The 19,055-nt window shown below is 32.8% G+C and overlaps 1 protein-coding gene across 1 annotated transcript; it reads left to right on the top strand.

Moving 5' to 3' along the window:
- The first annotated feature begins 11,843 nt into the window (after positions 1–11,843).
- On the top strand, positions 11,844–18,847 carry LOC140445990 (uncharacterized). Its single transcript, XM_072538467.1, has 3 exons — positions 11,844–11,987; positions 16,112–16,407; positions 18,336–18,847. The coding sequence occupies exons 1-3, from the start codon at positions 11,973–11,975 to the stop codon at positions 18,790–18,792; spliced, it is 768 nt and encodes a 255-aa protein (XP_072394568.1). The 5' UTR covers positions 11,844–11,972; the 3' UTR covers positions 18,793–18,847.
- The last annotated feature ends 208 nt before the right edge of the window (positions 18,848–19,055 follow it).

Here is a 19,055-nt window from a genome sequence, read left to right as displayed (position 1 = left end):
GCTTTCGTTACTTTGGTTCCTGTACAACGAAGAAGGGGTGGAAAACCTGAGAATGAGGCTGGTTTTCGAGACTGCAATGTCTGTTATCATGTGAAAATAAAACGGAAAGCCAGTGTGGAAGATATTCAGGTTTGCAAGAATGCTTTTGTGTCATTTCATGGTATAACATGAGGTAAAGTTGATGGTCTTATATATATATATATATATATATATATATATATTTATATATATATATATATTTATATATATATATATATATATATATATACATATATATATATATATATATATATATATATATATATACATCATACTATCATTTTCGCATCGATACATTATGCTTTTACCATCAATTTAGCATCGTCTTGCAAAGTAGCATCTGTATATCGACGCTACTTTACAAGACCTTAATAACTTTTTTCCTGTACTTGTTACAAGAATTTTAACCATCTCATTGATTAGAGTGTTGATACCGTGTTGATATTTTAAAATATCCGCTTTCTCTTTTTATCCCTTACTGAGTTATACAAGTTTATTCCAGAAAATGTTTGAGTCTAAAATGATGGTACAGTGAAAATATTATATATATTTAGTTCAGGGTTTTACCGTTTACTCGCTGCCATTATATACATGAAAATGTATATCCCACTTTCATTATCAATCATTTTAGCATCAGAAATTTGGCATCGCTGTTGAATATAATATTACCCACAATGAAATAGTAAATTTAAGAATATATATATATATATATATTCTTTTCATCCACAAATCATTCTGGCATCATGGTTGGTTAAAAGTAACGGGATATGATATATTGCAACTACCTATGGTATCTTCGCTCCAATTGGTCCAGTCGCGACGTACAGCCCCTCAAATGATAGGATTTAACCAATAAAATACAATAAGACAGAAAAATCAAATATAGCAGCATGTCAAAAAGGCCTTAATTATATATCTTCGTTTCTATAAGTCCAATCGTGACGTACAGTATCTCAAATGACAGGATTTAACGAATTGAAAACAATGAAATAAAAAAATTAAATACAGCAACATGTCAAAAGGGCCGTAGTCACGTATCTTCGGTCCTATTAGTCCAATCGTGACGTATAGTACCTCTAATGATAGGATTTAACATAGAGAATACAATGGGATACAAAAATCAAATACAGAACAATGTCAAAAGTGCCTTAGTTGTGTATCTTTAGTTCTATTAGTCCAATCATGACGTACAGTACCTCAAATGAAAGGATTTAACAAATAAAATACAATGAGGTATAAAAATTAAATAAAGTAGCATGTCAAAATGGCCTTAGTTATGTATCTTCGGTCCTATTAGTCCAATCGTGACGTACGATACCTCAAATGATAGAATTTAACTAATAGAATACAATGAGATAGAAATCAAATACAGCAAAATATTAAAAGGGCCTTAGTTACGTATCTTCGTTTTTATTAGCCCAATCGTGACGTACAGTACCTCAAATGATAGGATTTAACCAATCGAATACAATAAGATAGAAAAATAAAATACATCAGTTTATCAAAAGGGCCTTAGTTATGTATCTGCGGTCCTATTAGTCCAATCGTGACGTACAGTACCTCAAATGGTAACATTTAACCAATAGAATACTACGACGTAGAAATCAAATACATCAACACGTCAAAAGGACCTTAGGTATATATCTTTGCTCCTATATATGTTATGTCAAAAGAGCCTTAGTTGCGTATCTCAGGTCCTATAGGTCTAATCAGGATATATGGAGCCTAAAATGATAGGATTTAACGAAGATAATACGATAGTGGAGAGAAATTCAACATGGCTGCATCTAATAACACCTTAAACTGGCAGCAATAAAACGAATTTACGCACAGAGGTATGTGGCATATTACGTGACAGAATTTATCAAATACCGTACGATTACGTCATACATCTCTTTGCATACGTCCACTTTTAGTTAACTACTTAGTATGTATTCAGTACTTAGCTTTACGGTGTTGAGGCATGGACTCTTAAACAGAAGAATGTTACAAATCTTGAAAGCTTTGAGATGTGGTGCTACTGCCGTATACTAAAAATAAGTTGAGTGGATAAAATTACAAATGAAGGGGTAATACGTAGAATACATAACGATCCAGAAGTTATACTGAATATAAAAAAGAGAAAACTTAAACACTTTGGCCACCTGATGAGTTAGTGATGAGTGAATTATTCAAAACAGCAGTAAATAAAATTAAAATCGCCCTAATGATATCCAATCTCCGATAGGAGAGGCACTCAAAGAAGAAAATATGAAAGACTCGAAAAATCTCCAACGTTCACTGTTAAACATATTCCTCCCGTTCACTGCACACATTTACTGCTCCTTGACGCTGTGACGAAAATGAGATAGGATTTAACAAATAAAATGACAGAAAACTAAACAAGACAGTGTGTCAAACGTGGAATGCGTCGTAGAACGTGAAATAGCGTCAAATTATATGATGGCCATAGACGTTTCTTTAATACCCAGCAAACGACTCGCTTTGTAAAGTTACATAGGCGGGATCTGTGCGAGAAAAAGTCGATCATTCGTTTTATAATCCAAAGGGGACCGTAAAATATTCAACGTTAAAATGTGACATAATGTAACGTTATGACAAATCTTTTTTCTCCCGCACGGGTGCATGCCTGTGTACCTATGCAAGGGGAGTCGTGCATAACCTTTAAGTTGATCGTAATACATAACTGCAACAACAAGTATGTTGACGGTTTGGGTTAGTATATACAGTGCATTCCGTACGTTTTTTAAACATGATTAGGAAACTGTTGACTGGAGGCTATTAAAGAAGTTTTTAAAATTTTTGCGGGTCACCCCCTTTTCTGTAAATGGAGTGAATATTGTTATCCGTTTAATTTTTTCCCCAGTTGAATAATTCCTGCTGGTATTTGGTCTAAGCTTACTTCTTTTTCCCATTTAAGCTGTTTTATAGCTAATTCTACTTCCTCTTTATAGTACCCTGTTCACCTGGCAATTTCGGACTATTTCATCTCTTATAACATAAAACAGTTGTTTCAGATATCTTTATCGCGTTACCTTTTTTTATGCATGAATATGCTGCCGTTTTCATCTTTTACTATTTCATATGGAGCTACACGATTAACAATTCCAAATCAAGAAAACACAAGTAACACTCCGAATTATATTATACAACTAATAGTCGAAAAATGAAGAGCAAGAGTTAGATGACCAAGAAGCCGAAATCTTAATGACGAACACAAATATAATCGACTAATCAGACAATTAAGATCAGCGCTACATGACGCACGCAATGCCACATTTGAACACTACATTAGTACATTGTCTAAAGAAGATCATTCAGTATGGATACCAACAAAAACACTTAAAGAGACCTGAACAACACAACCCACAAATTAAGAAAGATGACGTTAGTTGAGGAAGATCAGACCAGGAAAAAATGTCAACATTTTCAGAATACCAGATGATAATAATCAAGCAATAGAACACTGAAAACTTTTGTTTTTAACTGTACGCCCATCGTGAATGACATACCATTTTTTAAATAACACTTAATATTGCACTTTTTTAGTGTATTTATTTCATGTTTCAAGATAATTCTTTTAGGAATATATTAATTTATAACATACGGTCTTATGGTCTTATTACGGCTTTCAGATTATACGACATAAATGTATCTTGTACCGCACTGCTAATTACGAATTATGTTTGTAATGCGATAAGAGGTCCGGATATACGAGACACCAGTGACTCATGCCGCACTGATAAAAATCCGACAGGAATCTGCATTTCTATAAAAAAAAATAGATTAATTTGTTTTGTGTATTAATTTAGTTTAGGTCGAACAAGAGTTGCAGTAAAAGATTTTTCTAAATATAGAGTGTAAACCATATTTCCAATGCTTTATGAAAGAGAACCAGTTTATAATATTCTGGACGACGTAATAACACCTTATTTTAGAATATTGGTCGATGAATTGAAATTATTGTTCAAGAAACGAATTATTCATGTACAGATGTTTTACTCTAAAAACATGTAAAAATAAAATCTCGATTAAAAAAGTTGCAACCAGTTACTCTCGATGAAATTTAACCCCATTATTGATTTTACGAGTGATAAAATGGGTCGACAAAAGACCAGTTTTAATCCTTGCAACATTTAAACATAATAGTTGTATCTTGGTTTAATCAAATAAAAAGAAAAATTATACACAAGTACTAAAACCACAAATTATTCTCGATTATAACTTGGTGAAAAAGAGTGTTGATTTTAGTGATCAAGTGGCTTCTTACCAAAGCCCAATACGCAAAATTCTGAAGTGGTACCGGAAAGTGGCAATGGAATTAATATTTAATACCGCAGTAGTCAATGCTTAGTTGCTAAATAATAGAAAACGTAAAAAAAGCGACAACCTATCCTTGAGTTCAGACTGGAGTTCGCGAAGGCGTTTACAAATAAAGAAATGTTGTAACCCTCATGACCAGTTACACCCAAAAATACCATCTAAGGCAAAGCGATGTAGATAATACAAAGAGAAGAAAGTGTACAAGATGTTACAAAGTTTTAAGAAGAAGCATGACTAGTAGAAAGGCCGATAGAAAAGTTAAAAAAGTTAAAACATACTCTGAAGAATGTGATGGCAAAACTGAAATATATCTAGTGTGCTTCAATGAAGCACATTAAAAAACAATTTTACTTATACAGGAACTATTATTGAGTAAAAACGTATTGTGGCTCAAGTGGCCTTATAGTATTGGAAGTCGTAAGTTGATAGTTTCCAGTAGAACGTTTTTATTGTTAATTACCTCCGTAAAAGTGAGTTATAGTATTTATAAAGAAATGGATGTAAATAATATGCCTTCGACATCTAAAAAAGGTAGATGTGAACATAAACGTAGATTGACCACTGCTGAATTACAATCATTGTTAGAAGCATCGGGCGAGGACGATGTGGATTAAATGAATGGTGGAAGTGACTGACAAAATACTTGCACAAAGTCGTTCAGAAAAATCGAGGATTGCGTTTTGGAAAGAGACAACACAAACAGAATTTAAGACTTTTCTCGAGCTTAAGTTCCATATGGGGACAATTAAAATGAACCGTCTGCATGACTACTGGAAAAGTATAGGTAACTATAATAGTGTTGACTTGACTAGACAATTGTTCATAGCCCATATGAAGAAATAACCTAATCCTCACTTGTCAAAGAAACTAAAAAAAGGTTAAGTGGTCTAAAAACTAAAAAGTCCCCTATTCAAACTGGTTTTTAATAAAAAATTTAATAATATGTTAAAAGTTTTTTTAATATACCCTAAAACTGAAAGCGCAAATAATCGATTGCAAGTTACAAAATACTTATAGTCATACGAGTTTGGACAAGTACAGTTGTTTAAATAATTGCTTTCTGTGATAAACAAATTGAATAAATTGTAAAATATTTTTTGATCTGCTTGATATTTAGCACACTTTAATAACTCATCAATTGCCATGATTTCAAGTAGCTATATTATCTGTCGTTAGTCACAAAACAAAGTTATTAACATTTATAAATTACTACAAACATATAATATCTTAGAGTTTATGGTTTTTTGGAATTATCTCAATTATTTATGTATTTAAATTTGGTATTTCTTTACATAGAAAACTTTTTATGGTCTACAACTTTTATTTAAATTATTTTTCTTTAGAATGTATACAACACGTTTTATAAGCAAAATTTTTTATTTTGCCTTTTAAGATTGTTTAAGAAAACAAAGCAAAATCAACTGTACGTCTTTTTCAAAATTACATTTTTAATTAACTAATATTTAACGATACGATTTCCAATATTTAACCTTGTTTATTGTACAAATTATGTAAAAATGTGTATACACATTTTGTACAAAAAACGTTTTTTGAGAACGATTTCCTGAATTCAAATCAAAATGTTAAACATTAAATAATTAAAAATGTGATTCTCATCCCAATCACAACCAATATTTTTGACCTAATCCCATAAAAATCTAATATTTATCTTAAACTATTCACTGATAGCTTCGATTAAACAGCTTGGAAATATGTAAAATATTCCTCTACACAACTCTCCGGGAAAAAATATCTAAATTGAATAAATATAACAACTGAACATTGATATAAAAAAACTAGTTGGTTGACCCCAGCCGGTCGGCAGGTAGTTTCAATGTCTGCATTTGAACTTGACCCAAAACCGATCGATATTTTTATGTTTTCAAATATTATTTAAGTATTAACACTGGCAACATCTATTGGCTTTAAAATGATACCAAATACAGTAATTTTACCTCCCAATGTTAAAATGATGGTTTGATGTAAAAAATTTAATTTATAAAAAAATCGGATTATTGAAAAACCGACAACGGTGCCAAGCCTACAAAGGTGCACTAAACGAACATACACGACTTATAAATAGAAAATGATAGCATTTCTTGGTGATGCTAAATGACTGCAACGTGAAAAGAGCTTAAAACGATAGTGGGATGTATATATATATATATATATATATATATATATATATATATATATATATATATATATATATATATGAAAGTAAAAGATTGCATTTCATTTCAATCGGAACTCCACCATTGCTCTACACGTGTTTCGAGTTATTCAACTCATCATCAGGAGCACTTGTGGAAGTTCAACTGAAATGAAATGCAGTCTAGTATTTGGTTATTATAACCAAAATAACAGCAAGGTACGCTAGCAGCGACATCTATACGAAGTAACAAGAAGTCCAGAGACCTCTCTGATAGTAAATTAGGTGAACCGCAAATTCAAAGCCTCTTACTAGAGACTTTTAACGACGCTAGAAGTATATTTTTACTTCAACATGCATCTACGATTCACCTTTAAAAATTACTATCTGTTTCGCTCTTTACGTAGAGAAAGACGTTTAAATGAAAGTAAAAGATTGCATTTCATTTCAATCGGAACTCCACCATTGCTCTACACGTGTTTCGAGTTATTCAACTCATCATCAGGAGCACTTGTGGAAGTTCAACTGAAATGAAATGCAGTCTAGTATTTGGTTATTATAACCAAAATAACAGCAAGGTACGCTAGCAGCGACATCTATACGAAGTAACAAGAAGTCCAGAGACCTCTCTGATAGTAAATTAGGTGAACCGCAAATTCAAAGCCTCTTACTAGAGACTTTTAACGACGCTAGAAGTATATTTTTACTTCAACATGCATCTACGATTCACCTTTAAAAATTACTATCTGTTTCGCTCTTTACGTAGAGAAAGACGTTTAAATGAAAGTAAAAGATTGCATTTCATTTCAATCGGAACTCCACCATTGCTCTACACGTGTTTCGAGTTATTCAACTCATCATCAGGAGCACTTGTGGAAGTTCAACTGAAATGAAATGCAGTCTAGTATTTGGTTATTATAACCAAAATAACAGCAAGGTACGCTAGCAGCGACATCTATACGAAGTAACAAGAAGTCCAGAGACCTCTCTGATAGTAAATTAGGTGAACCGCAAATTCAAAGCCTCTTACTAGAGACTTTTAACGACGCTAGAAGTATATTTTTACTTCAACATGCATCTACGATTCACCTTTAAAAATTACTATCTGTTTCGCTCTTTACGTAGAGAAAGACGTTTAAATGAAAGTAAAAGATTGCATTTCATTTCAATCGGAACTCCACCATTGCTCTACACGTGTTTCGAGTTATTCAACTCATCATCAGGAGCACTTGTGGAAGTTCAACTGAAATGAAATGCAGTCTAGTATTTGGTTATTATAACCAAAATAACAGCAAGGTACGCTAGCAGCGACATCTATACGAAGTAACAAGAAGTCCAGAGGCCTCTCTGATAGTAAATTAGGTGAACCGCAAATTCAAAGCCTCTTACTAGAGACTTTTAACGACGCTAGAAGTATATTTTTACTTCAACATGCATCTACGATTCACCTTTAAAAATTACTATCTGTTTCGCTCTTTACGTAGAGAAAGACGTTTAAATGAAAGTAAAAGATTGCATTTCATTTCAATCGGAACTCCACCATTGCTCTACACGTGTTTCGAGTTATTCAACTCATCATCAGGAGCACTTGTGGAAGTTCAACTGAAAAAAGTCTCTAGTAAGAGGCTTTGAATTTGCGGTTCACCTAATTTACTATCAGAGAGGTCTCTGGACTTCTTGTTACTTCGTATAGATGTCGCTGCTAGCGTACCTTGCTGTTATTTTGGTTATAATAACCAAATACTAGACTGCATTTCATTTCAGTTGAACTTCCACAAGTGCTCCTGATGATGAGTTGAATAACTCGAAACACGTGTAGAGCAATGGTGGAGTTCCGATTGAAATGAAATGCAATCTTTTACTTTCATTTAAACGTCTTTCTCTACGTAAAGAGCGAAACAGATAGTAATTTTTAAAGGTGAATCGTAGATGCATGTTGAAGTAAAAATATACTTCTAGCGTCGTTAAAAGTCTCTAGTAAGAGGCTTTGAATTTGCGGTTCACCTAATTTACTATCAGAGAGGTCTCTGGACTTCTTGTTACTTCGTATAGATGTCGCTGCTAGCGTACCTTGCTGTTATTTTGGTTATAATAACCAAATACTAGACTGCATTTCATTTCAGTTGAACTTCCACAAGTGCTCCTGATGATGAGTTGAATAACTCGAAACACGTGTAGAGCAATGGTGGAGTTCCGATTGAAATGAAATGCAATCTTTTACTTTCATTTAAACGTCTTTCTCTACGTAAAGAGCGAAACAGATAGTAATTTTTAAAGGTGAATCGTAGATGCATGTTGAAGTAAAAATATACTTCTAGCGTCGTTAAAAGTCTCTAGTAAGAGGCTTTGAATTTGCGGTTCACCTAATTTACTATCAGAGAGGTCTCTGGACTTCTTGTTACTTCGTATAGATGTCGCTGCTAGCGTACCTTGCTGTTATTTTGGTTATAATAACCAAATACTAGACTGCATTTCATTTCAGTTGAACTTCCACAAGTGCTCCTGATGATGAGTTGAATAACTCGAAACACGTGTAGAGCAATGGTGGAGTTCCGATTGAAATGAAATGCAATCTTTTACTTTCATTTAAACGTCTTTCTCTACGTAAAGAGCGAAACAGATAGTAATTTTTAAAGGTGAATCGTAGATGCATGTTGAAGTAAAAATATACTTCTAGCGTCGTTAAAAGTCTCTAGTAAGAGGCTTTGAATTTGCGGTTCACCTAATTTACTATCAGAGAGGTCTCTGGACTTCTTGTTACTTCGTATAGATGTCGCTGCTAGCGTACCTTGCTGTTATTTTGGTTATAATAACCAAATACTAGACTGCATTTCATTTCAGTTGAACTTCCACAAGTGCTCCTGATGATGAGTTGAATAACTCGAAACACGTGTAGAGCAATGGTGGAGTTCCGATTGAAATGAAATGCAATCTTTTACTTTCATTTAAACGTCTTTCTCTACGTAAAGAGCGAAACAGATAGTAATTTTTAAAGGTGAATCGTAGATGCATGTTGAAGTAAAAATATACTTCTAGCGTCGTTAAAAGTCTCTAGTAAGAGGCTTTGAATTTGCGGTTCACCTAATTTACTATCAGAGAGGTCTCTGGACTTCTTGTTACTTCGTATATATATATATATATATATATATATATATACATATATTCAGGGATTCTACAGTATTCACTGCCTTCCCTCGCTCAACCGTTTGTATTTCTCTCTATTGTGCCATTCTCCATCGTTTAGGCATCTCTTAGTCATGGCGCCATCTACTTCGTTCCTCCAGGATTTTCGAAGTCGTCCTCTTTTCCTCCTTCCTATGGGGCTCCATTCAATTATTCTCTTTATCCATCTGCTGTCGCTAGTTCTTCTTACATGTTCATACTACTTTGATCTTTTTTGTTCTATATATGTTAGTATGTCTGTTTCTATTGATGTTCTTTGCTTTATTTCATCATTACTTCTCCTATCCATTCTTGTTACTCTGCAGTGTCTTCGCAGGCATTCCATCTCTGTTGCTACTATCTTAATGCTGTTTTTCTTGTTTATGATCCAATTTTCAGCCCCATATGTCATAATACTTTGCACTAATGTTTTATAAATCTGTGTTTTTGTCTTTATATTTAGGTGTCTATCCCACCATACTAAGTTAGGTTGTCGGATTGCTGTTCTTATTTCTCCTAATCTTTGTATAATGACTTCCTTTGTTGTTACCTTTTTCGTGATTATAAACCCCAAGTATTTAAATTTATACTTTGCTTTGATTGTTACGTTGTCATCAATCTGTAGATCTTCTATGTCTTCTTCACTTGTAGATAGGTACTCTGTTTTCGCGAGGTTAATATCTAGGCCAGCCTTGGTATATTCTTCTTGTAGTTTCTTCATCATGTAGCTGAGGTCGTCTTGGTCTTGTGCAATCACTACTTGATCGTCTGCAAAGCTTAACGTATATAGGTATTCGTTCCGTACCGGTACCCCCATGCCTTCGCATTTTCTTTTCCATGTAGTCAAGGCTTTTTCTAAGTATATTTTGAATATTTCCCATTTTAATGGAGACTTTATTTATTTTCCTTATACAGAGCTTTTGTAGCTTCTATGAGTTCCGTCTGTATTTCTAATTTGTAGATTACCTCTCATAGTTCTGACCTTGGTACAGAGTCATACGCCTTTCTCAGGTCCACAAATGTCAAATTTATATCTCTATTTTTTGCTTTTTTCTTTTCCAACAGTTATTCCATTGTGTATTTGCGGACTACGCATGATCTTCCTGCCTGGTCCTCCCCGATGATCCTCTCTAGTTTTCGCATCGTTTTTTATCTCCTTTCTTAAATATAGATGTCATATATGCCTTCGTCCATTCCCTTGTGAGCTGTTCTCCATTTATGGCTTGCTGAAATATCCATTGTATCATCCGGTGTAATTTTTTTGATCCGTATTTTATAAGCTCAGGTGAGATGCCTCTAGGTCCCGGTGCTTTCTTATTTTTGATTGCTTTTATGGCCGTTCTCATTTCCCTATCTAGTTTAGTTTACAAATGTGTTTCGGACGGCAGTTTTTGCTTTGGTAGCCTGCAATATTAAAATCATCAATAGAGACTTAAGGCAAAGAGAATCAATAGTTATACTGATAGTCAAGTGACTTAATCTGGCCGTAAAGAACTCCGTCACAAAAAACAGCAATAGTAATAAATCTTGTTTGGCCCAAAACAATTCTGGTAGGCTCAGAAAAATTCTAATAGGCTCAGAAAAATTCTGGTAGGCCCAGAACAAGTGAAAATCACTAACGAGCAAATCCAGACTAAAAAAATAATCAAGAATAATGATAATTAACTCTCGGAAAATTTGATCAAACTTAATAAACGATAGCTTAAAACGGTTAACAAAATGGTGACTGGAGATTGTCGCTTAAGAAAATACCCATATAAAATAGGTAATGAGCGAACTGGAAGAAGATACTGCCTTACACATCATATGCCATTGCAATGTGCTAAGCAATACGAGATAGGAATGAACTGGTCAACCGAGGATTGAACCAAAAGGGATCCTTAAACTATCAATGAGGAAGTTGCTGGTCTTTGTTGAGACCACAGGACTGATTTGAGTTTATACACTCATCACACTACAACAAGATATGGTATAAAGGTCCTATGACCAAGTACCAGAGATTAAAATGTCTTGTCTGAACTAAAAAGAAGAAGAAGAAGAGCAATAACAGTTCCATAGGAATATTTGTTTACGCTAAACTATTCCCAATGCAAGATAAAAACCTTAATAATCTATTACATAATATCGCAAACTTTAACTCTGTATCAAATCAGCAAAATAAACCAATTTCTTATCAATTTTAAAACCGGAATTAAAAAAAATTAATTATGTCTAAAATAACAACTGATATTTTTGTAAGATAGCCACATATATATTTGTTTTCTTAGTACACGTTGTTTAATTAAATTGTCGCAATATGAAGGTTTTCGTGGTAAGTAAAGATAATTGCTGGTTTAGAGAATCGTGGTGTATTTGTTGATAAATTATTAGGTATTTTACATATTTTTTTTGTTATTTTGACGGATTATTAATCTTGCTGATTATAATATAGGCATTTTTCTTTATCTGGTGCCTTTGCAATTATTCTGGCAATGATAATTTTATCTGTTTTAAAGAGTCACAAAGGTGGACGACCTGTCAACCAGGTTATTAAAATATTTAAACAAAATATTTGGACAAATCATTACCCAATAATGGAAGGTCATCATTAAAATCTTCTGTATCAGTTTGTTTATTTTTCGTTCTTCGCTAGACTTACTTGGAATCCAGTACATGATTTCGCGTTCTCTTGTTATGATTTTTATAATATCTACTAACCGTTCTTCCTCTTTTTCTGCCCCTTTTTCCCACAGTTTTAAATTCAATATGTTTCAGGGCTTTACATTTTTATGAATTTTGTTAGTGATCTACTTTTAAATGTTTGCAACCTTTTTGTGGTTCTTTCTTTATGGTTTCAAGTTTTTCAAGAAAATATATTAATTGCTGATTAACCGATGAATATTTTTTGATTCTGATGTACTTGTCTTAATCTTCTTAGTTATCTTTCCTTGTGCAATATCAACTATGAGCATTTACAGTTGACACATAGTTTTGGATTATATTAATCTCTTAGCACTTTTTCTTCCAAGTAGTTATATTTTTTGTTCTATATTTTCAAATCCTTTTAAATTTAAATAAAGCTGTTCTTCTTACAAGTCTTTTTGGCATTTTTATTGAATTTGCTTTCGTCCTTAATGTGAGTGAACCACAACTTTTAAACAAAATATTTTGTTGTTAATTAGATATAAGTACAAAAAATTCTTTAAAAAATATAATTTAATCTGCCTCATTTTTATTGACAGTTCAGATAAATATTATTCATTTTATGATTAGGTTACGTTCAATTTAAATATCCGCTTAACCACTATTCCACTCAGCCTAAGAGATCAATTATGACTCATCCCTAGGTTAAAGTTGTCCTTTCATTGTGTTAATGTGCTTCTGAAGTCAACAGTGTCCTGTTAACAGACCTAGTATAATACGCAGATCATTTCTATGTATATCTACTAGATCGTTGGATCTTTTTTCTTTGAAGGTTCATGGATCAAATCCTTTAAATGGTTGATACCTATTTCTTGGTACAAGGGGTTACGTTTCATCCTTTTTCATTTTAGTCCTATATCGTTCTTTTGGCTCTACCTATTGTTATGCCAATGAAATGTTCTACCCTATAAATGTTTTTTTTTGTTCTCCCTTGACCAATAAGTAAACTCTATTTTTCATTCTCTTATATCCAGGCACCCACAATGATCTTACTTTGTTACTTTTTTCAATTCTAATCAGATTTTGTAGACTCTTCTAAACTAACTTGGAGTCAATTCAATTCGACTCCAATGCCTTTAATGCCTCCTGTTCATCCTATCAGATATAGTTTTTATATATCTGTTTCTATGGTACCCCTTTATTAGTTCCTGCCGGCATATATGTATAGCATAAAGTTTTTATTTGAAAGATAGTGAAGTGATTGCCGAGACTTTTGTCAATGCTTAGCCTTGGTTTCTCTCCGTATACTCCAGCTTCAACTTTTTCGTCGGATTTAGAGCTGTCTGTATACCGGCATTGATCTGCCATTATGGGATTCGTTTCATTCAACTTCCAGTCATCTTTTCCTATAAAGACGACGGCTTTTTTAGGTTGATTTTTTATTATCTCTCCAGATTTGATACCGGTATCCTTTCGTTCTGTTTGCTGACGTCTTATTCTTCTTCTCTATTTATATATGTAACGGAGGGACATCAACTTGTCACCATAAAGGCGGTCGAGGTAGTCGACATCGCTCTTGTTATGTCTAAGCACGCTTGTCATTGAGGCTTATCCATCTTCTTAAAATGATATTGTCAATATTTTTTAAGTTGATACTTCCAACGACTTTATTCGAAGATAGTTTATTAAATTACACAAAATTAACTTTAACTTGGGAACGTTAAAAAAATACTTAAAAAAAAAAAATTATAGCATGTGATTTGTGGTTAAAAAGACAACCACGCCCAATTATAAAAATAAAATTATTTGGTTAGTAATCCCATGGTAAATAAAAACGTTTTCCTCTTTTCTTCCTTTTTTTAATCTCTTTTTAAAATACTGTTAAATATATGTATGTTTTCATCCTCTTGTCGAGTATATTGTTATTCCCTTATATTATTTATTTTTCAAAATTTCATCTGTTCAATTAAAGTGCGTATTAAAGATAACATATATTTTTGTTATTTTTTTCAGTTCTATATTTCTATCCTAGCTTCATTTACATATCTTGTATCACACCAGAATTGTCTCTTACTAATTATCTATTTTATTCCCTAATTCTTTCCAAACTTTTTTGCTTTATTTTCTGTTTCACAGTATATACTTCAGAATTTTATGAACTGTTCTTGAATGTGTTCTTGAATATCTTGAATAGTGTTGGTATATTTATGCAAATCTTGTTGCTCGGTTTTTCCTGAATCTCTGTGTTTTACCATTTATTTTTTCTAATTTTTTTTTGTATAGATTATATTAACTTTTGATTTTCCCCCCTCTCTCTCTCTGTCTTTTTGCCCACCTTGTAGCTTTAGAAACATTCGTATGTCTTCCTTGTGTATTTAATTTATCCATATCTACTTCGATTTAGCACATTTTCCCTTCGATCTTACATTGCTGATATTTGATCAATCGGTTCATTGCTTCTATGGTGTAATACAAAATCAACAGATAAAGGAGCACTTGAATTCGTAGAGTCGTAAAATTTGCGACATAACAACACTAATTTAATTATATTGGTTCACGCCTCAGTCTGTTTGATTTTTATACGTCATAATCATCATCAATAGTATTACAAGCTTTTTAGGAGCCAATGCATTATCCTTCAATAATCTTCTATTTACTACTGTCTCTGGCCACTCTTTTCTATGCTCGAACTCCCATATATTTTAAATCATCCTCTAAGTTGCCTTGAAACCTAAGTCTCGGTCTTCCGCTGACTCATTGTCCCATCGGCCCTCTTCGGTCAAAAACTTTTCTGGCTTTTGCATCTTCCTCTTTCCTGATGCCCTGTCCATTTAACGCGTGCTATCCTAATGGATTTTACAAGGTCATGCTCTTCAAAACGTATATATATTCAAGTCAAAGCTGATGCCTGTGCCAAAAACCTTGCTCCTTTATTCCTCCATATATTCCTCTTAGGAATTTTTGCTCAAAACGTTTAAGCAGTTCTTGGTCCTTTTGTGTAAGTGACCACGTTTTTGCTCCATGTATTAACACGGGTCTTATTATGTGTTATAGAAGTTCACTTTAAGGTTAGGTTCCTCCAAAAACCGTTTTTTTTTTAATAAATTTTATTTAGAGTACAAAAGATATTTGAAAATCAAAACTTTTACAGGTGAAAGTACAATCATTAAATTACTCACAAAAAGTATATTTTTTTTTCTTTTTTTCAAAATATAGGCTCTAAAAATGGCTGCCCAAACTCATCCAACTTTTGTATTTAAAAACAGTGAATAATTTTGTTTGTTGACTAATTCTATACTATTCCTAAGCGTATTTTCTAGCAATTTAAAAAAAAAATCGATTTTTTGAAAATTGTTTGGAAGAATCTGGCCTTAATTTTTGTGGGTAATTTAGAGGTTACCTGTTTTTTTAAATTATAGTAACTATTATTGGCAAGCACTATTCTTCTTTTAATTTTCTGTTGACATTATCTTTAGCCAACAGCGAACCTAGGTATATGATGTCCACATCTTCCACTTCTAAATTGTCAGTTAATATTCTTCTAGGTGTATGGTTGCTTGACCTAGTATAACACATATTTGGTCTTTTGATCATTTATTTAGTCCCATTTTCTGTGCAGATGCTCTTAACGAACGGAATGCCTAAATCAGAGATTCTTTGGACCCAGCTATGATGTCGATGTCGTCCATATATCCAGTAACTTGTACAGATTTGTTAAAGATAGTGCGATTTATGTTAATCTGTGATTCTTGAATTACTTTTTCCAGAGCAAAAATACTTAATTCCTACCTAATACGTTTATCTTTTTCTAAGATACTAGCAGCTTTGGCCACGCTATGCGCAGCCAAACCGACCCTTCTTCTCGACTCACTGGTAATTCACAAGGTAGCTAAAGAACTTGGTCTAGGCAATATCATCAGTGTCGACGGAGATGCACGGGCCAAGCTGGGCAACAACGAAATCGGAGTTGATCTTGCTGGCGGTATTGGGGGAGATGTCGTTGGATACCACGCCAAAGTTGATGGTAATGTGTTGGGACAAAAAGTCAATGTGCATGGAGACATATACGACGGCGACAAAGTAGATGCCAAAAATCATCAAGTATACACGTAAGATATTGCATCTGTATTTAAATATATCTATTTGTGTTTGTATTTTTAGTTCTTAATATTGAGGTGCACTAGGTTGGACATACACTCCACTTCACACAAACTAACATACCTATTTCTATTTTTTAATTATTATTAAAAAAAAGTATTTGCTAATGAAGAACAACAGAATAATTTGGAAATACGAAAAGTTATGCAGACAGTAAAAACTAGAAAAGAGGCTTATAGAGTATTTAAAGAAACAAAGGTAGAACAAGTTAATAGAAGAAACAGAATCTCTAGAAGCAGAAATCAATAGCAGAGTAAAGAAAACGATACAACTGTATCATGCAATGAATAAAAAATTTATATGCAGAAATTAAATTTCATGGTTACTATAGGAATGAAGATTTAAGATAAGTGCTACCAAAATGGATAGAATAAGGAACACAGATATAAGAAACGAACTGAAAATACAATCTATATTGAAGTTTGTAGAACAAAGACAACCAAGTTGGTGGGGTCATTCAAATATGATAAAAGATACCATACCAGAGGGAGAGGAGTGTGGGAAGTAAAATAAAAAAAATTAAAAAAGAAGACTAAGACATGGGATAAAGTATCGGAAAGATATTAAAGAGAAGAGGAGTAACAAAGAGAAGAGAAGTGACATGAACAGACGCAAAGAAGTTAACACGAAACCGCAAAGAACGAAAAACATTTGTCAAGAAGTAAATTAAGCATTGCACCATTATATGGTAGAAAGGTTGTTGATTATCATTTCGCTGAGTTTTCGACATCATCTTTGATGTCTTTTTCAGAACTTCCTAGGTCTCACTCTCCCGAGCCCCCAGACATTACTACACTGTTTATATATACCTATATATATATATATATATATATATATATATATATATATATATATATATATATATATATATATATATATATATATATGTATATATATCTTTAAGGTATATGACCGTTTAATTTAATATAAAAAAATGTGCACTCGTAAGTGAATGGGATGTTATCGGTCTGGAGATAAAAAGACAAGAGTTGTGCTACTCTATCTATTTATTGAAGACGTTTCGCCTATTGTCAATAAGCATCATCAGTTCATCTAAAAGAGTGTTATTAGCGATACATCTAATATGAAAAAACAATTAAGTAAATGATCTTACCTTTAAAAGATCTGTAGCATTACAATGTTGTTATTGCAAAGAAACATCAAAAAATTTAATATAATAAATATAACAGCAAAAATATAGAAACACAGAACGCTGGAAGATTCCCAATTTAACTAATTTGTTTTAAATTTCACTTTTGAAAACATTGATTGATTAAATCTATCAAAAAATATAATTGTCAATTTGGAATTGTTATATAAACAACGGCACGGCTAGGGTTCTTGACTGTTATGATCATATATCATGAAAATGAAGTATTTGAAAGCTCGAATCTTCCAGCGTTCTGTGTTTCTATATTTTTTGCTGTTATATTTATTATATTAAATTTTTTGATGTTTCTTTGCAATAACAACATTGTAATGCTACAGATCTTTTAAAGGTAAGATCATTTACTTAATTGTTTTTTCATATTAGATGTATCGCTAATAACACTCTTTTAGATGAACTGATGATGCTTATTGAACAATAGGCGAAACGTCTTCAATAAATAGATAGAGTAGCACAACTCTTGTCTTTTTTATCTCCAGACCGATAACATCCCATTCACTTACGAGTGCACATTTTTATACATATATATATATATATATATATATATATATATATATATATATATATATATTTACATAATAAAAAACCTTAAACCTTTCTAATATATAATGGTGTAATACATGATATGTGCTAGTCATACCTGTAGAATTATATTATATTTATTATTTTCTAAAGAATGTTGTTGCAAAAATAAATTGATTTTATTTCTAGTGACGAAAATGGTCTCCAATACGTCTTGGTCCGCCAATATGTCGGTACTAAGTCCCTCTTGGTAAGAAAATATTTGATCTCAGGCAAACTGGTCATTGACGGTACTAACCAACCACTGGACATCAACGGCCGTTATCCAGACACCACCGTTGATGTAAGATATCCTAATGTAAACGTTAATGTTGACCGTCCTGGTTACAAGATCGTTCAGATCCGTTACCCAGATGGTACTCTCCGTCCTACTTACGTCCGCATCGAGGAGCCAAATTTACCACCTGGCTATATTCGCATTGTTGACCCAACCGTCGAAACTGGATACAGAATTGTTAGAATAGAAACCCCAGATGTACAAGTCGATCCCATTCGTTACACAGTGGTAAGGCCACCAACCTTACAGGTTGATCCAATTCGTCTTGAGAGAGTACAGCCTGAGTACAGAACAATACGTCTACAGTAATTACTTTAATGTGTTAGAAGTAAGGAAAATTATAATAAAATGTTTTGTTAAAATAGTTGTTGTTTACTATTCCCCGCTTTCATTTAAAAATCTAGACATTTAGAGAAGTAAATATTAATAAAATTGTAGGTATTACTATTAGGCGAGGAAATGAAGCACTAAAAAGCAGTAAACTTACCAATTTTCCGCATCAGGATGAATCGGTATGCAACTTTTTGCATTTGATTAAGGATTTATACATATGGAAAATAAATTTCCATAGT

This window comes from Diabrotica undecimpunctata, chromosome 7, assembly GCF_040954645.1.
Source record: "Diabrotica undecimpunctata isolate CICGRU chromosome 7, icDiaUnde3, whole genome shotgun sequence".
NCBI lineage: Eukaryota > Metazoa > Arthropoda > Insecta > Coleoptera > Chrysomelidae > Diabrotica > Diabrotica undecimpunctata.
Note: the sequence above shows the minus strand (reverse complement) of the source record. Positions and strands in the feature narration are given on the sequence as shown.